The 26,722-nt window shown below is 37.6% G+C and overlaps 1 protein-coding gene across 1 annotated transcript in view; it reads left to right on the forward strand.

Annotated features, from left to right (window-relative positions):
* Positions 1-311: 311 nt before the first annotated feature.
* neurl1aa (neuralized E3 ubiquitin protein ligase 1Aa) overlaps positions 312-26,722 on the forward strand; it is a 57,588-nt gene continuing 31,177 nt past the window's right edge. Inside the window, exons 1-3 of the mRNA XM_065295395.2 lie at positions 312-529; positions 15,418-15,659; positions 19,321-19,642. Of these exons, the coding sequence (XP_065151467.1) occupies positions 496-529; positions 15,418-15,659; positions 19,321-19,642 (598 nt within the window). The 5' untranslated portion in view covers positions 312-495. The remainder of the gene's footprint in view (positions 530-15,417; positions 15,660-19,320; positions 19,643-26,722) is intronic.

Genomic DNA, 26,722 nt, shown 5'->3' on the forward strand with positions numbered 1-26,722 from the left:
AAGTCCCTTGAATTCCCTTTCTTCCCCATTTTGATGCTCGGTTTGCACAAGTCGTCATCACCATTTCTAGATGCCTAAATGCATTGAGTTGGTTGATTAGCTATTTGTGTGTCTGTGTGTGTGTGCGTGTATATGTAATTTTGTGTTTATAATAATACATATTGGCAATATGAAGTTTTCAGTGTTGCATTTCTTAATAAACTCTTTGTGAAAAAACGTAAATCCCACAGCACATGGGGTTCCTGTATGCTGTGGCACTGTATTCAGTATTGAAGGTAAAGCTCCACCTCCTATGTAAATGTGAGTGTGGCGCTCGTGTGCGTGCGCTCAGTCAGTGAATGAACGCGGAGACAGGAGGAGGGTCCGACTGTTTACATCTGCTTTCGGGGGTCCACAGTGATTTTCCTCCAGCATGATGTCGGTGTGGATGTATCTCACTCGCAGCCTTTGAGAAATAACCGCGGACAGCGCACAAAAGTGGCCCGGCGTTGAGTCATGGGAGGCCAGATTACCCGAAACGCCTTGTACGGTGAGGAATCGCAATACGTACATACGTATATAACAATTGCAACATATACAATATGTAACATATAAAATCTGCAATATATGAGCTACAAATAATGTTTCTCTTTACCTGCAAATTAAGCGCTGGACATTCACTTGTATTGAAGAAAAGACGCACATTTAAAAGGCAAAACGACTACTAGCTTGCTTTAACTTATCAAATATATACTATATTATTACGAATTGCATTTATTAAATAAATCATAGACATAATGTGCATTATATTTGTACAGTCTTCGATTTTGCGCTTCCAGGAACGATTACAGTACGGCTCCTCATAGAGCGCGTCTCCGCGTCCAGGCGCTCGTTTCTGTGAACGCGCCTCACAAGATACGTGTTTCCCCTAGTACAGCGGCTGAAAGGAAAGGGGATTTGTGGGGATTCCCTCCGTTGTTGGGAAAAAGAGGGATTTACTGGGGTTTCGAAAGCCTGTATTTCCATTTGCACGCCTGTTGGGCAGCTGCATGGCTCCAAAGGGAACCACATAAATCAATAAAATCAATCGAATCAGTCAAAAAACAGGGGTGTTGGTAATACAGAGTAAGTGTACTGAACAGTATGTGCTGATAGGAGCTAGCTGCTAATTCATGTTCAGACTGTTGTGCTGCTTTGAGTTTTGGTAAAAATTTGGATAATCCCTCTTTACTACGTTGAATTTACAAATGTATGGACCATTGGGTTTGTTCCCAAAGAGTGCACATATTGATCAAATGTATTGCACTGCAAGTTGTTTGGTTAAAACCGTCTGCCAAATGCACAAATGAATGTAAATGGTATTAATATGGTGTACTTGACCCACTTATTTATTCGTTCTTAATATTAAAGCGCTATATGAAATCCAATTAGGTAAATAGGGACTAGGGAGATAACAGATCAGCATTTGTAGAGGGTCCGGTGTTAGCCTTTTGGCCGTTGTATGCTTGGCTTTTTTATCAATTTAAATTACGCCTAAAATTCCAGTTTATATTGCAGAGATACTTATTTGTAAGTTAAAGTAACTTGCTTATATCATCTTTTTAGTCTGCACTTCCTCATGGAACCATACATCCCGACAAAGAACCTTCTTTTTAAGAGTGTTATTGATCACCCCTTGTTGCAATGCCAAACATACAACACATACTGTACCTGATACATTTCAAAACACAACGGGCTTACGTAGTTAGCAGCATTTGCATTTGCACACTTGTGTAGTGTACGGCACAACCCTTAATCAAATGATTGCATATGTTGTTTATTTTATTTTGGTATGTTAGGTTGTGGGGGTGTCCCGTACACCGGTGGTTAAAGTGTCAACTAATTTTTGTTTATGTTAAAACATAAACAAAATCCCGGTCTGTAGTTTATTCGGAGATGTTTGGAGGACTAGAATGATGAACCGTCTGCCTGGTTTCACTTTCTGAGTGCTATTTCTGAGTCAGAGAGATTGTTTTTTCATTCTTACAGCAGGCTGACAGTCGAGATGAATTGCTTATGGTGGTACGCGAGCATCTTTCACCTCAGATTACAGCGGTTTCTGTATCTGATCTCTGTAGGAAACACGAGGGCCTGTTTTCTCACGGTAATTGAACCAAGATAGTCTGGTTTTAGACGGATATAGACTTGTCATACTACAGGCTTTACTTACATGTAGCCTTAAAGTATGTTTGTTATGCACCTTTCACTCTGAAATATCTCCTGGCCTCGAATCCAGGACAGACATGAATAATAAGTGGGATTTTTGTTGTTGTTAAAAATGGCACATTCTGACAGTTGCTCTAGAAATTCCCTCCCTTGTTACACCAAAAGCAGTGTGAACCAGTGGAATTTAACTTTTAAAGCAAAATTTATTTAGATATTAAAAATTTGTTTTAGTGCCGTCAGTGCTGAATCAATTAATTGCTTTGAGAAATTATCCAAAAATATGGGAAGTTGTTGTGGTCAGGGTAACATAAGACACCCAGAGAGGAAATACAGGGTATTTCTAGCCTTGACGAATCTTAGGAATCATATGATGTGAATTAACCGTGTGTACGCACTTATTCTCACATGAGCATTTATAACATCGATAAGGAATACCCGATTACTCAATTTAATTGGAGGAGCCAATTAAAAAAAAATCCTTTATTACAATTTAAATTTAGAGTATTTGGATAAATGGCAAAGGCACGGTAGTACACAGATGAGGGTCCATGCAACAAATGATAAAGAATTTTGTCAAGTAATGTACATTACATTTAAAAAAAAAAATTGTCTGCCAACAATACAAAAACAAATTTAAATATCATAAGAGCACATCTTTAAACAAAGGTTTTGCACTATGAAATAAGATAAAAACTATGACATAAAATAAAAAGTTGTAGTAAGATTGCCTTCATTTGCTCAGAGATAAATTAATATATTTATAATGTTACACGAATTACATGAGTTCACACTACTTTATATTTATGCATTTGGAAGATGCTTTTAAACATACTTAAAGTGCATTCAAGGTCTACATTTTATCAGTATGTGTGTTCCCTGGAATTGAAACCCATGACCTTAAAGCCCAGAGTATAGTCTGTTTTTTATGTGTTCCCGAACATATGCACCCAGTCGAATGCATAGCCTTGCAAAGTATAGTTTATTCTCCAGGGCTACATACTACACTCTCCTTTATTAAAGAGCAAGGCATGCACAGACGTTCGACGCATGCGTGATGCGACAAAATGCAATGCATATCTTGGGCTACATACTACATTCTCCTTTAGGCATGCGTGACGCATGCACAGATGTTCGATGCATACGCAATGTGAAAAATTGCAATGCATCTCCTGGGCTACGTATGACATTTTCCTTTAGGCATGCACAGACGTTCGGCGCATGTGTAATGCGACAAAATGCAGTGCACCTTCTGGGCTACATACTACATTCTCCTTTAGGAATGCACAACGCATGCCATGCACAGATGTTCGATGCATATGCAATGTGAAAAAATACAATGCATCTCCTGGGCTACACATGACTTTCCCCTGTAGGCATGCACAGACATTCAGCGCATGCGTTATGCGACAAAATGCAGTGCATCTCCTGGGCTACATAATACATTCCCCTGTAGGTATGCACAGATGTTCAGTGCATGCGTAATGCGACAAAATGCAATGCATCTCCTGGACTACATTCTACACTCTCCTTTAGGCATGGCACGGCATGCACAGACGTTCGATGCATGCACAATGCGACAAAATGCAATGCATCTCCTGGACTACATTCTACACTCTCCTTTAGGCAAGAGCGAGGTATGCACAGACGTTCGACGCATACGTGATGCGACAAAATGCAATGCATATCTTGGGCTACATACTACATTCTCCTTTAGGCATGCGTGACGCATGCACAGATGTTCGATGCATACGCAATGTGAAAAAATGCAGTGCATCTCCTGGGCTACATATGACATTTTCCTTTAGGCATGCACAGACGTTCGGCGCATGCGTAATGCGACAAAATGCAGTGCACCTTCTGGGCTACATACTACATTCTCCTTTAGGAATGCGCGACGCATGCACAGATGTTCAATGCATATGCAATGTAAAAAAAATGCAATGCATCTCCTGGGCTACATATGACTTTCCCCTGTAGGCATGCACAGACATTCAGCGCATGCGTAATGTGACAAAATGCAGGGCATCTCCTGGGCTACATACTACATTCCCCTGTAGGTATGCACAGATGTTCAGTGCATGCGTAATGCGACAAAATGCAATGCATCTCCTGGGCTACATACTACATTCTCCTTTAGGCATGTGCAAACATGCATAGACATTCGATGCATGCACAATGCAACAAAATGCAGTGCATCTCCTGGGCTACATACTACATTCTCCCTTAGGCATGCACAAGGCATGCACAGACGTTTAATGCATGCACATTGCAACAAAATGCAATGCATACCCTGGGCTACATACTACATTCCCCTGTAGGCATGCACAGACATCCGATGCAGGCACAATGCAACAAAATGCAGTGCATCTCCTGGGCTACATACTACATTCCCCTGTAGGCATGCGTGAGGCATGCACAGATGTTTGATGCATGCACAATAGCATACAAAGCAATGCATCTCCTGGGCTACAATCTATATTCTCTTTTAGGCATGTGCAAGGCATGCACAGACATTCGACGCATGCGCAATGTGATAAAATGCAATGCATCTCCTGGGCTACATTCTCCTGAGCATGCGTGACTTATGCGTACAATGTAAGCATGTTTAAAAAAATCTTCTGTTAACGAAAATATCCCCGCGTATGCGTAAAAATTTGACCATTCTTCTGCCTTTTCTCTGTTAACGCAATACATTACCAATAGAGGTACAGGGATACTTTGGTGAGTATGTTATAGAATAGTTAGAGACAGTTACACTAAAGTTATTATTTTTTATTGACTTTGGAAAAGCACTTTCTTGTAAAGTCTTCCTGACGGTAACGGGGGGGGGGGGGCTTAGCAAAGAGTCAATTTGATAGACACAAGTAATGTGTTTAGAGTTCCACACCGTGCGTTAAGATTGTTGAATCAATAACCATGACATTGTTTTGTTGAAAGCACAACAAGCGAGCCATGCACAAACAACATAAGGAAATTGTTAACACTGGAACAAATGTTTGTTTGGAGTTCCTTTTTTTATTGGGCACGTTGTGATTGATCATCAGCAATTGGTCGACATGCATCCGATGGATTGGTGTAGGAAAGCTTATATCTGGAATCCCTGCTGCCATTACATTTCTTATTCACCGTGGCATGACAGAAACATGTGTGCAGATCAGATGCCCATGCTGCTTGGTAACCATCCACCGCAACTCGGCGGACCGCATCCTTGATGAGTCATTTAATCCCCACTCTTAGCAGAAATTAAATGACACCACCTCACGCTGCCGTTTGTACACGTATCAGATCACACAGGGGCAAGCCGTGGCAAAAGACCAGAGCTTATGTCCTCCGCACTCGGTAAAGATACTTTATTGCCACACGACCAGATAGTTGCTAATTGTGTTCGGAACATGATCGCAAACACAGGCGCGCTTAGCCCAGAAATACAATGAAACAATACGTGGAAACTGATATTATCTTTATTACAGCCTAATTGTTAGAAGCTATCATGTACCTGCCGGGTTTAGACTAGCAAAGGACAACTGGTACGTATGAAGCTGATCTCAAAATAGCAGGGAATGGATGCAACGCATAAAACCATGGCCAGATGATGTATCCAACTTACTTTAACCATTATGTTTAGAGGATTAAAAAAATATTTCCTATAGATTTATTTACATTTTTTAGATTATCATAATCAAAAATTATCATTACCGCAACATGATATTACATTAAATATATATGCATTTACAACTCATGTTTCGGTAATGAGAACTAAAAAGTTGTCTAGGTACTATGACAAACAAAACATCAACTTTTATCTGGAGAGAAAAAATAAAAACTGCTTACCTGGTAGCCATCTTGAGTGTCACAGTCAATTATGTCCCTTCCAATTTTTTTTTTTTTTTTTGAAAATGTTAGTTCCTTGAGGGCTTAAACAATGATTGAAAATTGTTGCGGAGGATGAGAAAATTGGTCTTGGACACATTTATATTCCTTATTATTGTCTCTACATTTACCAATGATCATCAAATACCACATGTTTCTTTACTGTAAATGTTTATAGTATAACATGCACTGAAGCTTTTTATTTTTTTACATTTTTTAATTATAAATATATGTCAAAGAACCCAAATCCAGTCATGGACACGTTGCAGTAATGAAAATTGTCCCCTTAAATGTGGAAAAAACAACAAAATTGGTTTGTATGATGTCATTTGAAATCATGTGCAAAATAGTACATGAAGAGATGTTTGTAACTGTATGCTTCTTATTTTGATAATCTTACTTTGTATTTACTTTTTTTATCAAAATCTTTCATGACACCTCGTAAGTCTAATTTAGCGAGAATCACCCACGTCTGGGTCAAATATGGACGAACCCAACCGATTAAAATTAATCTAGAAAATGTATGCAACTATATAGGATGAACTGAAGCATTTACATTTTTATAAAATGTATATACAAGCATTACAACAAATACAACCAATAAAAAAAAATCTTGTCCTGTCTGTTCTAACGAGAATTCATACATATTTTATGAATTAGCTAATTCGTATGAATTCATACAAAAATAACAGTGTATAAATGTATGATTATCATAAAAAACTAAACCCCACCCCTAACACCCGCCGCTAACCCCAACGTTTCAGGGTCAAGGCAAATCATAAAAAAATATAAGAATGTGGTCGTAAGAATTAATACGAATTAGCCACATTGTAAAGTACATATAAAATACGTGCCATGAGATAGCGTCTTGTCCCATGGAAATGGGATGTCTTAAAAATCTGTACGTTTTGACTGTATATAGTTGACATAACTAAACAAGTTGAAATTTGTTTAGATTATTTGTTTAGTTTTTTTGGGGCGGGATATGACCGACACATGTTGTTCCAGGCCTTAATGAAATCAGATTCAGCCCATGAAAATTTTATTATGAGGTACTCCCAAAAAACAACATGTCAGTTATACTTGGTTATACTGTTGTGAAAGAATTAGGTCAGCTAGCTATTGTTAGTATTTTACATGCAACACGAGCATCATGTTTTAGATGCCTGCCTGGAAAGCCCAAAACTGAACCTTGAGAATAAACACATTTGATGGATCGTAATTTAGGGCTTAAAGGAGAAGTCTTGACATTTATGTGACAGGTTTTAGTGGAGTAAGGTTTTGATAGTGGTCTGTTTAAAGTTGTTTGTACGTGAAGTGAACACATTGACTGAATTTGAGAAATGAGGATAGCAATATGCTTATGATCAAAGCTAACCCATGAAAAATTTGTAATAGAGTACAGACATTTCATTTTAACAGCAATTTTAGCTATTTCACCTATATGTTTTTTTTCTGTCTTGAATAATAATACACACGTTACATTTGGATCCACGAGTGCACTGTTAGGATTTTATGTTATATTTATATCAAACGTATAAACAAGTATCAAAGTATAGTGTTTCCTTTGACCCTGAGTGGCCGCCTCCAGGTCTTAGCTATTGTTTGAAGTTAAAATAAATAAGAACTGATGTGATCATCTTGTGTTGATAACTGACAGTGTGTGTATATCATGCATCTGTTGCTTGTTGATGTGCGTGTTTGTTTGGGGAGAGGACACTTTGGGTGTTTGTGGATGTTTGTATCAGATTCAGATCATCTCTCTCTACGATGTCCTGGTTATTTTAGCTGACAGACGAAGCATTAGAATACCCAAATCTATTATCACATGGATTTTTAGCCAAGCTGGTTGCCATGGTGATATTTTCTGGTCACATGGTGCGTCTCTCACCTCTTACCAATTTGCACATTATGGTTGCCAAGTACGTCGTTTCTTAAGGTGTCGATTTCCTCTGGTCCCTTTAAATAATTGAAGAGTTTAGATGTAAACTCCTCTAAGTGTGAGCGGGTGACACGTTTTCTTGGTAATGAGCATCTTATGTTTAGTTTCAGTAATTTTACTTTAATGGCAATGAAAAGGTTAATAGTCAGAAATTAAAATGCCTTATTTTTACAATGTCACTTTCATTGGTATTTAAAGGAAAACACCACAGTTTTTCAATATTATACTATGTTCTTACCTCAACTTAGACAAACTAATACATGCCTGTCTTTTTTTCAATGCATGCACTAAATTTTTGTACAGCGCTTGTGAATGTGTTAGCATTTAGCCTAACCCCATTCATTCCTATGGCTCCAAACAGGGATGAATTTAGAAGCCACCAAACACTTCCATGTTTTTCCTATTTAAAGACTGTTACATGACTTGTGCCACGAGTAAGTATGGTGGCACAAAATAAAACTTTTGTTTGGAGCCATAGGAATGAATGGGGCTAGGCTAAATGCTAACACATTTACGAAGTGCTGTACAAAGATTAAGTGCACGCATTTAAAAAAGCTTGGTATGTATTAATTCATCTAAGTTGAGGTAAGAACAACGTAAAATATTGAAAAACGGCGGTGTTTTCCTTTATCAAATTTGTCTTTCGCTACAAGTACATGCAAAAATCGCTACTTCTAAAACAAACGCCTTCAGTCACTCTTTACTGTCCTTTCTGAATAAAAATAAAATGCTCGAAAATTCGGTCAACATTTTAATATATTCTGTAAATCTCTTTTAACTGGGTAAAAAGACATTTGTAATTAAGCAGGAAACAGAAGCACCATTGACTTCCATAGTAGGTGAAAATACTACTATGGAAGTTAATGGTGCTCAAAAACCTTTGGTTACAAACATAACATTGCTCAAAATATCGTCCTTTGTGTTCAGCAGAACAAATATATTAACACAGGTTTGTAACAACATTAGGGCGAGTAAATGAAGGCAGAATTTTTGGATGAACTATCCCATTAAAAGAAAGTCAGTGCTTGACTTATAAAGTTGAAATGTAATGAAATGCAATTTCTTTAATAAAATTATTTTCCTCAATAGAGTTTAAAGATACTTTAAGATATAAAAACCTGCTGAGAAACTACTGTAACACACCTTAGCAAATAAATGAGTAATAATGATCATATTTGCATATGTTGCACATTTCACCTGACCTGCTTATTTTATTTACATAAAAACAGTTAAGCCTGAGGCTCTCATGCAAAACAGGTTATTAGAGAAAAATATGAAAATAATTATATTATATAACAATATAACATTTAATAGTCTTACCTAGCAGATATTGCACAACAGGCACCACACTGCATTTTGTGCGTTTTGCTCTAAACTGCCCTTACTATCTCATGTAACCCCGTTTGTATCAAATTTTCTGTATATTCAGCAAACCAAGCCTTGGGGATGCTTTTCATGGCAGGCATTTATTTGATCGTGAAGTGAGTGATGTGGGCTGTTTACACATGACCTGACATTGTTTGACCTTTGGCACCACATGTGAACCCGCCCTGAACAGGTGTTCATGGTAATGAGACTGTTACAGGGTTAGAGATACACTTGCGGCATCGCGATTTTAAATCTGACCTGGCACCAGAAGAGAGTCGAGTTATGTCAAGTGATCCATACTAACGGACCACATGGGAGCTCGGGTTATGTCTACAGTACCCTTCAATTAAAACCCTTGGCACTTGAAGAGTAATTATACAGTTAGTGCTTTATTAAACCTCTTTAAATAATAAAAAAATTGCTTTTGAAGAACGATTGGTTGGCAAAAAAATACTAAGAATGAAATAGAATAGACAAATCCATAAGGATAGGTTTGCATATACAGTAGTATACACTCACCTAAAGGATTATTAGGAACACCTGTTCAATTTCTCATTAATTTTCTTTGACTGATTTAACCATTCGTTACAACTGAGGTATGCAGCAAAGCATTTGTGAAGCCACAACACGCACAACCTTGAGGCGGATGGGCTACAACAGCAGAAGACCCCACCACAAGTACCACTCATCTCCACTACAAATAGGAAAAAGAGGCTACAATTTGCCAGAGCTCACCAAAATTGGACAGTTGAAGACTGGAAAAATGTTGCCTGGTCTGATGAGTCTCGATTTCTGTTGAGACATTCAGATGGTAGAGTCAGAATTTGGCGTAAACAGAATGAGAACATGGATCCATCATGCCTTGTTACCACTGTGCAGGATGCTGGTGGTGGTGTAACGGTGTGGGAGATGTTTTCTTGGCACACTTTAGGCCCCTTAGAGCCAAATTGGCATCGTTTAAATGCCACAGCCTTCCTGAGCATTGTTTCTGACCATGTCCATTCCTTTATGACCAACATGTACCCATCCTCTGATGGCTACTTCCAGCAGGATAATGCACCATGTCACAAAGCTCAAATAATTTTAACTTCGTTTCTTGAGTTCACTGTACCGTCACCAGATCTTAACCCAAAAGAGCATCTTTGGAATATGGTGGAACGGGAGCTTCGTGCCCTGGATGTGCATCCCACAAATCTCCATCAACTGCAAGATGCTATCCTATCAATATGGGCCAACATTTCTAAAGAATGCTTTCAGCATCTTGTTGAAACAATGCCACATAGATTTAAGTCAGTTCTGAAGGCGTAGGGGGTCTAACACAGTATTAGTATGGTGTTCCTAATAATCCTTTAGGTGAGTGTATAGATATAATATATAAATTCCTGTAGCTCAGTTGGTTGAGCATTGCGTAGCAATGCAAAGGCCATGTGGGTTCGATTCACTGGAACTGATAAAAAAAATGTATAGTTTGAAGTTGCTTTGGATAAAAGCATCTGCCAAATGCATAAATGTAAAATAAATGATTTTTATGCTCAAATAAGTTGATTCAGTTCCCTCAGGCTGTTCTTTCATAAATTGATGTTATGTAAGACACGACCATCCAATAGTTACTTTACAAAAAGATGTGGTTGCCATAGAAATGATGCATCTGTATTCTGTAGCCCAGAGGGGAATCTGCTGTGCATCGGGAGACCGTTCACGTCACTGACTTGCATTATCTACAATGCGTCTGTGTCTGCGTGGTCTTGTATGTATTTTGTGCACCTTACATAAGAAAGTTTTGGATAACAATAGCAAGTTATAAATGATGATTACATCATCTTTAAATTGTCTAACTAGATTTCATAGAAAAATTGAGACTGATGGCTATTCCTACGATGCGATTTTTTTAAGCATTACAACATCAACGATCTAAATCAAAAACAAAACCTAAAAAGCTCTATCTTCATTTTTTATTTAGATTAAATAAACATGCCAAGTCTTGATGTAAAACTTATCCTGCAACACATTTATTTAATTAATGTGCAAAATAATTTTCTAAATGCTTTATTTGATTTATCTGCACCTTTGAAAGCCAGTTTAGCGCTCAAACGGTTAAACAGCATTTACCAGACATACTGTATTAAACCATGATGCAGCCCTAAAGTGAAGCCGTTTGTAAGTGATCTAAGAGCAGCTTTCTCAGGCTTATCTATACCTAGGAAAAGCACAGAGGCTGATCTCAGATCAGACTTAAAGAGAAAGCTTTCTCCATGGCAACGTTGCTAAGTAACCTGAGCTGCTACTTAACCTCCATTTTCTGTCTGACAGCTGTAGCTCTTGTGTTTGATAATGTATTCATCTCTGAGTGCTCAGACTGCGATGGTGATGCACAAAGACCGTCTGCCGTCTGACCGCACGCTTACACTACTTTTCGAAAGTTTTGTGACTGAAATGTTTTTTGCAATCTTATAAACCTTAAGGCATGAAGGTCTTAATGTTTAAAAATGAGTTATGTGGTGAAAACATATGGTGTGTTACAGTATGTTATGTTGAGCCAATATGTTATTTTTTATTACAATACAAAGATTTTAAAAGAATGTTTTTGAAAATGGATGACTTGGACCAAATAATGAAGATAAAGAGGTTAATAAGAGCCCCAAGAACATTTTAGGTTGAAACAACCCAGCATAGGTTCAATTACAATCCAATGGGTTGGGTTTGCCTCTTTTTTTGCCAACACTGGGTCAAAACACATTGTTTTAATAGTGTAAGGCCAGTGGTTGCCAGCTAGAAAAGATGGCTGGTCTTTATTCATCTGGCATATCTTCTTTTGAGACCGGCATGGCTCTTATCTGCATTGCTCAGGAAACATGTCACTGCCCACTATCAGTTTACTACAGGGGAGCCACAAAAGCTGACCTGATTGGTGTCGGTGAACACTCCTCTAAATGTGTCTGGCCCATTACAGACCTGTGATGGTGTGTTATCCTGTTAAAGGAGCCCAAGGAAATGCTGGACGTGAATCAGTGGAGATAGGCGACCGGGAGTCCAAATTTTTTGCTGAATGCATCTGCATAATGTGCATATTGGCTTTTAAATGTCTGCCTTACTGAACACATTATAAATCACAGTGAGTCTTTGGACTTGGGCAGCTGCTAATAAGACGAATGCAATGGCTAACACAAAAATGTAAGGAATTTTTACAGTGTAGGTTAATTTAAGTTTCATCCAATTAAATAGAAAGTTTATTTCAATTTCAGCATCTTGTTGAATCAATGCCACGTAGAATTAAGGCAGTTCTGAAGGCGAAGGGGGTCAAACACAGTATTAGTATGGTGTTCCTAATAATCCTTTAGGCGAGTGTATAGATGTAATACATTCCTGTAGCTCAGTTGGGTCAGCTGAAATTTCTGACCAGTGATGAGTTGCAATAAATAAAAAAAATGAAATAACTTACGCTAATTCAACTTTTTCTTTATGCAGTTAATTAATAAACAATCGGTATCGGCCTTTCTCGTGCTATTGCCGATATGCCGATGGTTTCAAATGTATCAAAAATCGGGCGATAAATATCAGCGGCCAATACATCGGTGCATCACTAATATATATATATATGGTTGACAGACAGATGTTAAGGATGTTTAAATATCTGTTATAAAAACATCAGATGCATTGGAAAAGATATGTATATAGATGTGATATGTGACCCTGGACCACAAAATCGGTCATAAGTCGCACAGGTAGCTTTAGCCAACAAAACACTGTATGGGTCAAAATTGATTTCAAAAATCATAAGTATATTAAAGGAATATTCAATTTTCTTAAAAGAAAAATCCAGATAATTTACTCACCACAATGTCATCCAAAATGTTGATGTCTTTCTTTGTTCAGTCGAGATGAAATTATGTTTTTTGAGGAAAACATTGCAGGATTTTTCTCATTTTAATGGACTTTAATAGACACCAACAATTAACACTTAATTCAACACTTAACAGTTTTTTTCAACGGAGTTTCAAAGGACTCTAAATGATCCCAAACGAGGCATAAGGGTCTTGTCTAGCAAAACGATTGTCATTTTTGACCAGAAAAATAACAAATATACACTTTTAAAGCACAACTTTTCGTTTAGGTCCGGTCCAGCGCGACCTAACGTAAATGCGTAGTGACGTAGGGAGGTCACGTGTTACATATATAAAACGCACATTTGCGGACCATTTTAAACAATAAACTGACAATAAAGACATTAATTAGTATCAGTTGATATACAACAACGTAGGAACGGTCCTCTTTCACCACATTTGTAAACACTGGGGCGGAGTTTCGCGTTCGTCCTCTGTGACCTCTTGACGTGATGACGTATTGCGTCGGGTCACGCTAGCGCATGACGACCAAATCTAAATGAGAAGTTGTGTTTTTAAAGTGGATATTTGTTATTTTTATTGTCAAAAATGACAATCGTTTTGCTAGATAAGACCCTTATGCCTCATTGGGGTCGTTTAGAGTCCTTTGAAACTCCGTTGAAAAAACTGTTAAGTGTTGAGTTGAGTGTTAAGTGGTGGTGTCCATTAAAGTCCATTAAAATGAGAAAATCCTGAAATGTTTTCCTCAAAAAACATAATTTCTTCTCGACTGATCAAAGAAAGACATCAACATTTTGGATGACATGGTGGTGAGTAAATTATCTGGATTTTTCTTTTAAGAAAATGGAATATTCCTTTAAGTAGAGATCATGTTGTATGGAGATATTTTGGTAAATTTGCGACCCTGTATATATATATAAATATCATATGTGTTGCTAAGAACTTCATTTGGAAAGGTGATTTTTCTCAATATTTTGAGTTTTTTTGCACCCTCAGATTCCAGATTTTCAAATAGCTGTATTTATTTCAAGAAGCCCAACTATTGTCCTATCCTAACAAACCATACATCAATGGAAAGCGTATTTATTCAGCTTTCAGATGAATTCAATAAAAATTAAAAAATACTTTGACTCTTGTGACTGTATTTTTTTTGGTCCAGATATATTCAAAATGGTTAAAACAACTTAAAAGGAAAAGTTACAGTACGGTTCACTTTTGGATGCTTCAGTATTGAGTTTTTGTTTTCAGTTGTGTTTGGGGCACTAGCAGCTTGTGGGTTCGATTTATAGGGCACACAAATACTGATCAAATGGTTAAATACTGATATAAATGCACTGTAAATCTCTTTGGATATGTAGCGCCGTCTACCAAAGCTAAAGTGTAAGGTGCTGTAAATAGAAACTATGCAGTATTATGTAACTAACTGAATTATTCACTTAATTATATTGATGCTAATTAAATGTTTATACCCATTACTTGGAAGCCCAGTTTAGTGCGACTGCATTTTCTGGTATGACGTGTTGGGATTTAAATGTTTGTAGGTAAGGGTGGAAATACAAAAGGGTGTATAAATACAGAAAAACAATTCAGTTTTTTTTTTTTTTTTGGTGCTCTGTTGCTGTGTCAGTTTATTCATTTTGTTGCAGCAAACTGGGCCACTGTTACAACCCTGATCATTTCCCATTAATGGGTATAAACATTTAATTAGTATTAATATAATTTATATAAGTGAATTAGAAAGAAGTTAGTTACATAATACAGCATAGTTTATATTTACAGTTCCTTATACTTTACCTTTGGTAGGTGCTTTAATCCGAAGCAGTTTACAATGCATTTTAGCATGCTGTGCTTTAGGACTAAAACTGTTGCGCAAATTGAATCAGAAACACTGTATGTGGATTAAAATCACTTTGTCTAATAAAAATGTGGTAAACATAAACTACTGCGAAATGGGGTCAGACAACTGAAGCTATTAAATGCGGTTCATTGATTTGAAAGTAAAGTCCAGGCTTTAGTTATATTGAGGCTCAGGTTTTAAGCACAATTACTGTAGGGAGAAAACGATCACAAGTGTGGTTAATACCTGTGTTAGCTATTAAGTTAACTTTCTTCCAAAAGGTTCAGCTAAAAAAGCACCGTCTGTATAAAGCAAAATTTTTAAAACCTCTATATTGGCAGATCATGGTTTAATAAGCTCTCTCTTTTTTTCAGATTCTTTCGGTGGACCATTCCCCTCAACAATTCACAGGTGTCACCACAAACCCAAGCGCTGTCTGCCCCTGCATTCGTGCGGAGGTGTACCGGTGAGCCCCCTTCTGTTCCACCCCAATGCTAAAGGATCTCAGATCGTCATGGATCTGGCGCAAAAGAGCGTCAAACGGCAGGCCAGCTTCTGCAACGCCATCACGTTCAGCAATCGACCCATAGCTCCGTATGAGCAGGTCCGCTTAAAGGTAAGGAGGAAAAATAGCACAGGCGATACTGCAGAGGTTGCTAGTGGAAGCAGCGCAACGGAAATGGGTTTAAAGTCATACACACATACTGATAAAATGCCTTGTCATGGACTGTAAGCGTCTGCCAAAATGCATAAATGTAATGTAGTAAATGTTTGGGAATTGTGGGATATACAGAGGGAGTGTGGAATGCTGAAATGTTTTATGGGGAGACGATACACACGAGCGGATGCTAATACTTCTGAAGGTATGCGGAAGAGACTTTAAATGTCTACATTTATGGCCTAGTGAACATAATAAAATTAAACTACATTTCACACTCGCAGTAGTTTATTTGTCTAATATAAATGCATAGTACAAGCATAGAGTTTGCATAATCTGATAAAATGATTCAAAGCAAGGAAAAAATTATTGTCTAGCTTGATTTTCCATTTAGCAAGATTTCATGTATTAAAGGGATAGTTCGGCCAAAAATTATACTTACTCACCCCCAAACTGTCCGAGATGCATATGTCCATTGTTTTTCAGACAAACACATTTTCAGATATTTTTAGAAAATGTTTTAGATCTTTCAGTTAATTAAATGTGGAGTCCACATTAGGGCTCACGGTTAATTGTTTTTAAACTGAAATCGCGATTTTGATGGGTACGATTTTCGAATCGCAAAAGCTGCGATTATTTCGATTCAGAACTATTAAATATAACAAACATCTAGTACGCAGTTTTTGACAGTTCGCTTCATGCACGTTTTACGTTTGATGCAGTTTAAACCAATAGAGTGCATTAACACTGAGGTGCTGACTGAACGTCAGATAACGCCATTGCGCGAGCAGCAGTTCAACTCCCCAACAAAGTGTACGGCCATATGATTTCCGCGATGCGGAAAACACGGACAGAATCGCGAAATCCAAGCATACAAATGGAATTAACTGCACAACGCGGAGTGTCATGGAAGTTGGCAGATTTTGGATTCAGACATTTTAAAAACCCATTATAACTCATTAACCGGCAAATGAAAGGACAGAAATGCGCGAAAAAATTTCCCTTTTGTGTAATGTTGGACTTAAAGAAAGGTGTATATACGTCCGTTTCTCGTCATGCTTCGCAATCAATGACAAGCGCCTCATCAGACTATAAGCAGGTTTCATTAAAGCCCGGAACACAGCAGACGAAAGAGGTACATTATACTTTCTTGGACGCGCACATCTGCACCGCTTTGAATATTTACCGGCACGAGGGTTCATGAAGCGCGCACACATGGACTTTGTAGTCAGCACACGCGTGATCACCAAACTTAAGTTTTCTTTCTTGTCTAATTGAACATAAACAGCTGGATGTTTATCAGTACATTAAAGCAAAGCAGTTTTAAAGCTGTCTTGTGTCTTAAAGTGACAGACAGGAACCTGGTGCTTTCTGTGTCAGAAATGTTTATTACACACCAAAAATTAAAATCACTCCTTACTCTTAACTGAACAAGCTTCTGCAGCTCCACATTTAAAATCCTACAGTGAGGACTGTGCAGTGTTTTATTTGTATGTTTTGCTTATGTTAAATCATAGATTCTAATACTAATATATTTACATTTATGACAGATGCCTGAAAAGTTAAACAAGATGAGTATAGTCTTATGATTAAAAGAAAAAACTAAACATTTGCTTGACAGAAGCATTGTTGTAGTGACAGCCAAAATACATTGGCCTATATGTTATTTTAAATAAAACTTTCAATAAATTTTTGTTAAACTGTATTTTCTTAATGTTCTTAGATTTAAAAAAAAAAAGTGGTACAATGTGTAAGAGGTCTTAAATAAACAGCACAGCATCTTTCTTTGGTGCTATTAAAACCACCACAACAAACCTGGACGTAGCTTTTTTATTATAAACTAATGAATTGCACTTTAAATCGCGAATCGCAATTTTGATCAGAAAAATTGCAATTCGATTTTTTCTACGAATAGTGCAGCCCTAGTCCACATCCTTCAAGTCCAAAAATGTGCATCCATCTTTCACAAAATAAATCTAAACAGGTCCACGATGATAAACAACGGTCTTCTGAGGGTAATAATTTTTTTAAAGGAAAACACCACCATTTTTCAATATTTTACTATGTTCTTACCATAGCTTAGTCAAATTAATACATACCTAATTTTTTCAATGCGTGCACATAATCTTTGTACACCGCGTCGTGAATGTGTTAGCATTTAGCCTAGCCCCATTCATTCCTTAGGATCCAAACAGGGATGAATTTAGAAGCCACCAAACACTTCCATGTTTTCCCTATTTAAAGACTGTTACGTGAGTAGTTACACGAGTAAGTATGGTGACACAAAATAAAACGTGGCGATTTTTTAAGTGGATAAAAATGAGAACTATATTGTATGGCAGAAGAGCACTTAGTTTGTAGCACTTCGACCTCAGGCGCAGTAATACTGACGGAAGTTTGAGCGAGAGGGGGAGTAGTCAGGAGTGATGATGTTACTGCGCGCGAGGTCGAAGTGCTTTAAACTAAGGAGGCGCAAAGATATTACACAGTTCCCGAAAATAGTCCCCAAGGAAAGTAACCAAGGGAACTATTTTCAGACACTGGTAATATCATTGCACCTGCTGCAGCCATGTTACAGCATCAAAGTCCTTGTTATTACGCCAGAATGAGAGTATAGTTCCTTGTCATATCGAAACTCTTTGGTTATTTTTTTTTTTAAGCGCGATGCTAATGGTCTAATCTGATTCAATGGATTATGCTAAGCTATGCTAAAAGTGGTAGCGCCAGACCCGGAGATCAGCTGAATGGATTCCAAAACGGTATAAATCAAATGTTTAGGGGAGCTGGAAAATGCGCATATTTTCAAAAAAAGTGGAGTGTCTCTTAAAGGGGCGGTATTATTCCCTTCTGACATCACAAGGGGAGCCAGATTTCAATGATCTATTTTTTCACATGCTTGCAGAGAATGGTTTACCAAAACTAAGTTACTGGTTTGTTCTTTTTTTTACATTTTCTAGGTTGATAGAAACACTTGGGACCCAATTATAGCACTTAAACATCGAAAAAGTCAGATGTCCCCTTTAAGACTAAAACTCTAAGACATGGATAAAGCAATTAAATATAAATTCAAAATGCATTTAAAATGTAGCAAAAAATAAGTAATGGCAGTCGTTCTGATGTTAGACTATTAATGCAATAAGAATGCAAAACAAACACTCCTGCACAAGGCCATGGGGCTTAATCTTGCCTAACGAGTTACTCAACCAATATAGACGTTTGTGTGTGTGTGTGTGTACTTTCTAAACCAGTTTCTCTCTTGATATCTTGATATTCTCAGGAGCGTAGGGTCGCTTCGACATAACTCACTATGTTCCTGACATGTTTGTAGATCTCATTCCTATAGTCCAGGCAGTTGTTACTGCAAGTCAAATTAAACAGAGCTCCTTTACTCCAAACACACTACACTACTACCTCCTGCAACCCCTGAATCCCTCCTTATGTTTAACCATTGTATGACCATTAGAAAACATACCCTCTACTCACAGCTTTTGCCCCATGGCCTAAAGCGCTGCTTAAATAGGTGGCCTTAAATTCCAACTCTCAAAAATACACAAAGCATTCTTTTATACACTGTGTTGGATTATGAAGAGCCCTAAATGATATCTCTATTTCTCTCTAGATCACTAAAAAACAGTGCTGTTGGAGTGGAGCTCTCCGCCTGGGTTTCACTTCGAAAGACCCGTCTCGAATCAACCCCGACAGCCTGCCCAAATACGCCTGCCCCGACCTAGTGTCGCAGAGCGGCTTCTGGGCGAAAGCCCTGCCGGAGGAGTTTGCAAACGAAGGAAACCTCATTTCATTCTGGGTGGACAAGAAGGGGAGAGTGTTTTATCGCATCAATGACTCCAGCCCCATGTTGTTCTTCAGTGGCGTGAGGACCACAGAGCCGTTGTGGGCTCTCATCGATGTGTACGGTCTGACAAGAGGAGTACAGCTGCTGGGTGAGTGACATCTGAATTGCAAACATACTTTCTTAAAGGAGTAGTTTACCCAAATGTGATAAACATATTTTATGTAAACATACAAATCAAAACTTGCGCAGAAGAAGAATTTAAAGCGGATAGCACATGTTCGCGGGAATCGCACCACCAATTCTAGTGATGCACCGATGTATCGGCCGCCGATATTTATCGGCCGATTTTTGATGAATTTGAAACCATCGGCATATCGGCAATAGCACGAGAAAGGCCGATACCGATTGTTTATTAATTAACTGCATAAAGAAATCCATTATATGCAAAAAAAAGAGTTAATGTTGTTAATAAAAGAAATGCTGAATAGCAAAAACCACCTTTGAAGGTTGTCATGTTGTCTTATTATATTTGTTTTAGCTTAATTTGTGCCTCTCTTATTATGTTGGTCAGTTGAATGTTAATTAGATCCAATCCAAGTTCAGTAAAAATTATTTGATGCAGAAATAAACTAGCTTATAGACCAACTGTATAGTATTGTATTAGAGCTGCAACTAACGACTATTTCTTCTGTCGACTAATCTAGCGATTATTTTTCCGATTAGTCGACTACTCTAACGACTATTTTTTATTATTAATACAGTGTTCTTTTTGCATCTTGCACTGACATATCTTTAAATACATCACTGCCCTTAGTTTGGCCTCAAAATGCACACAAGTAATGTTTTTAGTAAGGCATGTTTATATTATCTGTTCTGTTGTCAGACAAATAGGGGCGGTTTCCCAGACAGGAATTAGACTAGTCCTAGACTAAAATAAATGTAAGAGCTGTCCAAACTGAAAACATCTTGCACTGACATATCTTTAAATACATCACTGCCCTTAGTTTGGCCTCAAAATGCACACAAGTAATGTTTTTAGTAAGGCATGTTTGTTTAAACTAATTATATTTCCTAATTACACTAAGGTCTAGTCCTGGCATAAGCTAATCTCTGTCCAGGAAACCACCCCAAAGACTATTAAAATAGTGACTAAACATGACCCAATAACCTTGTGTTTAATCCAACCAGCTGTTACTTTAACTACTAAGTTACTAAAATCTTGATTTATAAACGCGACATCGCAGACAATTCGGCGCAAATTAAAAAATTGCCATTACACAGAGTTACTAGAGAAGGCATGCGCGGGCATAGGAGAGAGAGAGCTCGCGCACAAGCACATAGAGAACCAGTGTGTGTGTGAAAACACCGCTAACCTTTCATGATAAACTCGAATCAGTCGTCTTCTCTGCCAGTAACATCTGACGTTTACGTGAAAATGCAAGTACACAGAGGAATCCGCATGGAAAACACAGCCAACTTTTAATTCTTTCACTCAGTGTCATGTATGAGAGGCGCTGTCTAGGGGCTTCACGCAGAGAAAGAGAGAGAGCGCGCGTGCACAAGAGAGGAACCACAGAGCGCTCACAACAATAAATGAAGCCGTTTTAAAGGAAAATAAAAATGTAAATGTTGCGGCCATTGTTGATTTTATGGCACACACAAACAAATCAATGTATGTATAACACTGCCAGGAGCAGAAGCCGCCATTACGCGAAATGAATGTTAACAGCGACGCGTCGACGCATTTTACGCATGTCGACGTATTTTCATAGTCGACGTAATCGATGACGTCGACGCGTCGTTGCAGCACTATATTGTATACAAGTGTTTAATATCGGTATCGGACAGAAGTTGTCTGTTTAAATCGGTATCGGCCCAAAAAAATCCTATCAGTGCATCCCTACCCAATTCGCGTCATTAGCATCGCCCCGCGCAAATTTGCGTCTATTTGCGTTTTTGCATTGACTTAAAGTCAGAGGCGGCCTTAGCTATGTTTCAACCGTTTCAATTGAAACGGGCCCCGCCCTAAAGGAGGGCCCCAGCCCGGCGTAAGAATGTTTGAACGTGGGGCTATGATTCCTGCACGGGGGAGCTCACATTGTCAGTGCCTGTGGATGTTAAGCAATCACATATCTTTCATTTTAAATCAATTAATTTCTGCTCTTTATTTTCTCTCGGACGTTCATACGCGCTTTAGCCTGTAGAAATCGGATTATTAATATGAAATGAATGTATTTTATAAAAAAATATAGAACTGCATTAATATTTATTATATGTCATTTAAATTATTTTCAAAAGTAATTTCTTTCATTTTTATAAATCAATGTAGAATCGTTTACAGCAGCATCACAGTGCTTTATAAAAACTCTAAGAAAACGTGCACATGTGGATAATTCTAGAGGTTTAATTATTCTTTAGCATCGGGATCACTAGACGAGAGCTTAATAGCCTTATTTTTGTGAAAACCGACATTTCTTAAATGTGTTACCTGTCGTAGTTAGCCCGTGCGCATTCATTCCGACAAATTTTCCGTCACAAATGGAGAGAATATCAATTTGAAGTACTCATCGCTATATGCCCTATTTATTCCCTTCAAATATCAGAGCTGTGCAGAGAGTTGCGCAATTGTGTCTCATTGCGTGACTGTGACCGCTAAAATACACTTGGAGAATAGAGCAATGAAAGCAACGTCATTTTCATTTTATCTGGAGTGAAAGTTTAAGCGGCTCCCGTCCCTAAGTGCCCTTCAAGGGCGCAAAAACGCAGTTTTGAATTCGACCATGCTCTCTCTCATCAGGCTTGTCTGTGCAAGTGCGATTCCAGGTTTTTAATAATACATTATTTTAGGGACTGATTTCAATGTTTTTTTTTTTAAATAATATTATTGGATTTTATACTAACCTTAATGCAGTATTTAATTGTATTTAAAATATGTGTATAACATCTGTGTGCATTTACTGACTGCCTTTAATATATTTTGTGCATGACGGCATTTTCCTCTAACGCAACATCCACACAATGTTCCATTAAATGAACATAATGACCAAGAACTTTAGATAAATGAGGGGTGATTTTTTTTTACAGTGGCTTGGAAATCGTCTATTTTTGCTTTGCTCCCGCATAACAATGTAAACTGTTTTTATAATAGCCTATTGAACATAGATGCCGTCAGCTCTCGTTCAGATTTTTATTGAGCACGAGGTGACAAAATCGCTGGACAAAGATAAACTTATCAGGGAATTCTCAGCACCCAAACACAGAAAGGTGGATTTCTAATAAGGTTTAGGTGAAATCTACGCTCGCCGCCAGGTGAGCTGTCTACGGTGCTGAAAAAACGCGGAGCCCATCCTTATTTATAAGTTCGGTTCAGTGTCAGTCAGACACTTGTCTTGTTTGCTTTTGTTAAATAATTCAAGTTGAGGGGATGTTTGAGATGTTTTTTTTTAAAGTCAGCCCAGACAGCTGAAAATATACTGCGCAAATCAATTAAGCAGAGAATTTAGCGTCCATGAAAGGGCGAGGCAACTATAATTGTATAGTTGTAATTAAATAAGGTTGGATCACTTCTTTTGAGCTGCCTGTTCGTGAAGCTAAAAGTGCACGTAATAAAATAATATACCATTGATGCAAACCAACAGGAATCCTTGCTTTTTGCTCTATTATGCTTATGTTTTATGTGGGTAGGGCCTCCTATTAGTTATTGAAACGGGCCACCAGATGCTTAAGGCCGGCTCTGCTTAAAGTGCACCTATTTTAGTGCTAAAACAACGTTATTTTTGGTATAATACAATGTGTTCGCATTGTTTATGGTTGAAAAAAATTATTTTATACATAACGTGCATTTTTATAGCTCCAGATTTCACTCTCTTCACACAAAGCTCTGTGTCCCTGATTGGCCAGCTCATCCGTACATTGTGATTGGTCTGAATACCTCTGACGTCAGCCGGAAATGTGACGCTCCTTACCATGTTTGAAAGATTCGCTCACAATGCAATGCTAACAGGAGTTAACTTACAGTCCATGAGTCAAAGCGGGAGGAATTATGATAATGTCGGTCTTGTCCACGTCACCAATCCCAGGAAGGAAAATGTTGCCTACAATCCGTGTGTTTGTTGTAGTCCGAGAAAAGAGATTTACGTTGAAGATGATAACTCGCGTCATTGTTTACTTTGGGGTTTGTACATGTACTAATACACACTTACACACCAAAGGAAAGTTAAAAACGTGAATCGGACAATAGGTCCTCTTTAATCTACTCACGCAAGTAGTTGAATTCGCTTCTGGTGTTTGTGCCCCATAATTAAGCTCTATAATAATTAAAAAAATAATTTTCGTATATCAACTATATCTTTTTATAAAAATTCCTGGTGGGTTTGTAACCATTACCCACAATTACTTAATTGTAAATTTAAAGACTTTTTTGTGTTTATGATGTGCATTATCCAGAATAGCTCATGGTCTAAATATACGCAGTAAATCATCTCAGCTCATACATAAAGGGATACCGCACACCCCGCTTTGAAGTACCGACGTATGTGCGTGTGTCTGATTGGGGGTGTTGGTGCGTTGGGTGAAGGGGTGAGGCATTCACATCTCACACGCATATATGTGTACCAGGCTGTAATGCTGTCATCCCCCAGGTTAAATATAGAAGCAGGTCACACACACCAGAGATAGCTCCATTTATCCTAATTGAGCTCCGTGGCAATTGAGGGTAGTCTCCCCATCTGCTATCTGTCTGCTGTGTGGGATGCATTTCGTTACATGCGGCAGTGCGTACACGAGTCATTTTATCTGTGCTTCTGCCTCACAATGTCCAGCGTTGACATACACCACTGAATCGGTGTTGTAAAACAGTCCAGTGCCACGCAGGGACCAAAGAATGCATGCATATGCTTATGTGTGTGTGTGTTTGCGCATGTCCAGTATTTAGCTTAGACAATGACACTGAAGGGTCTTATTTCACAATAACAACCGGCTTCCTGTACATAATCCTGCTTATTACACGTCTATTACCTCATAAGTAAGGTAAGGAACAATAAATATTGATTTAAAATATTTTATTAGCTAATGTTTACTGAATGCAGAACTTTCGCGAGGAAAACTCGTTTACTGTTGGTTTTAAGATAAGACTTTCAAATTTCACAAACACACTATTTTGTTTAATCATTTGTAAATATAATGTCATATATGTTAATACATATTTATATTAAATTTTGTGTCAAATTAAACTGTACCTGTCAAAATGATTTGCAGCATCCAGGCTACCGCGCGTTATTACACTGTAAAAAATGTCTGTAGAAATTACAGTATACTGGCAGTAACTTACTGTAGATTTTACATTTATGTTATTTACTGGCAACAGTTTGTTCAAAGTTAAACGAACATGAAACTTTTTCAGTTTTTATTTTCTACAGTAAGTTACTGGCAACCAGTTGCATAAATACAGCAGATTTTTTACAGTGTAGTTTTGAGCCGTTGTTATTTGGGAATAACAAACCTGCAAATAGCCCAATGTGTTAATTTTGTAGTTTCATGAAAAATAGCCGTTTTGGAGGTTTATAGATCAAAGCAGTTTCATGTTAACTTCATAATAAAGTTGAGTTTTTCCTGTGCATAATAAATACATTCTTGTTTAGGGAGAAAAAAACATTTGTGAATCTTTTACAGAAGGTTTAAAGATGAATTTCAATGTGTTATGACTCATTTGTACAAATGCCTTAAACTCTTGCTGGTAATTTTAGCTTTTCTTATCTTGAGAAACTGCGTTTCGAGTGCCTCGGGCTTAAATACACGTCAAAACTATCTCACAGACATGACTTTGAAACACACAAACACAGTGCACACATTAACACATCTTACGCAATAACAAACAAGCACACCCACTCTTACGACACAGCCTGTACTGTGAATTCATTTGAGGTATGTCTACTTGAAAAACATGCCTAGATTTATGACACACACTAACATGCCCTTAATTTGAATTTACGGTTGCCATGCATGCATATCGAGACAGCAGAGTCTTATCCAAGCTGTCATTCAATAAATCATTAAACACCAACAACTTATGATTTATTAGACATTATTTTATGACTCCAAATAAACTAATCAATCCGGTCAATCCTATCCTTCAATGAGAGATCATTTATTATGGTCAATGAAATTGTAATTTCCTTCTGTGATGTATAAATGTCATATTATGCACTGTAAACTTGCAGAATTACACCTTACACTGTCAAAAAATGGTCCCATGCTGTTACTAGGGCATTATAAAGGGTCCTAATATGTAGGGGGAGAACGCTTTTTGGTTTTGGCTCAATCATTAAAAAAATATTTGAGTTTGATTCATTATATTTTTACACAAGCAACACACAGATCTCTGCTACAAATGAACATTTGAAGTTTGTTTCTATTACTAACCATTCTTGGACAATTACACCAAATGTGACAGAAGTGCAAACGTTACAACTTACCCCATAGGTGGGGTTAATTGTAACAGGCAGGGGGTTAGTTGTAACACTTGCTAAAAATTAAGTTTGCAGGCAAATATTTCAATATTATTTTGTCTATATACTTGAAGTGGATATTGTTTATATATCTGCCTATAATAGACGGGAATCTACATTATTCATCCCTCATCTAACCATAATTCAATTATAAATAGATACAAATGTCTAAATATGTGAGAAAAAATCTGCACAATTTATATTGACCCAGTCTGTAAAAACCATACTAAAATCTCAAAATCAAATTCTGAAATAATGAGCATCAAAGTCTGATTTTAGCCATTCATTTCATTATGATTTCAATCTTTGACGTGACCTTATTCAATCAATATTAAAGATATGAACAAAAATCAATTTGACACACAGTTTTTGATAAGACAGGCACATTTATTTTGTTGGCAGCCAGCAATCATTCGTGTGTAGCCTATTTAAAACAACGGCAAGAATTACGCTAACGTTAGCGGTTTTCATATCGTAAATGCTGAGGGGTTAGTTGTAACACAGCGCTACAATTAACCCCACTGGGTCAAAATATTTTCAAGCTTACCAAAAAATTTTGCTAAGAGCCGCAGACATATTTCAAAACGATGCTATGTTTTAGTCAACAAGACACTGATTAAGCTGACATAACATTGGATTTGGTATCTTACACACCCAGCTTAGAAACCCAAAAAAACATATGATAATTTTTTTTACTTACATGCCACCAAAACATCAATAAC

Source organism: Paramisgurnus dabryanus, chromosome 4, assembly GCF_030506205.2.
Source record: "Paramisgurnus dabryanus chromosome 4, PD_genome_1.1, whole genome shotgun sequence".
NCBI classification, from domain to species: domain Eukaryota; kingdom Metazoa; phylum Chordata; class Actinopteri; order Cypriniformes; family Cobitidae; genus Paramisgurnus; species Paramisgurnus dabryanus.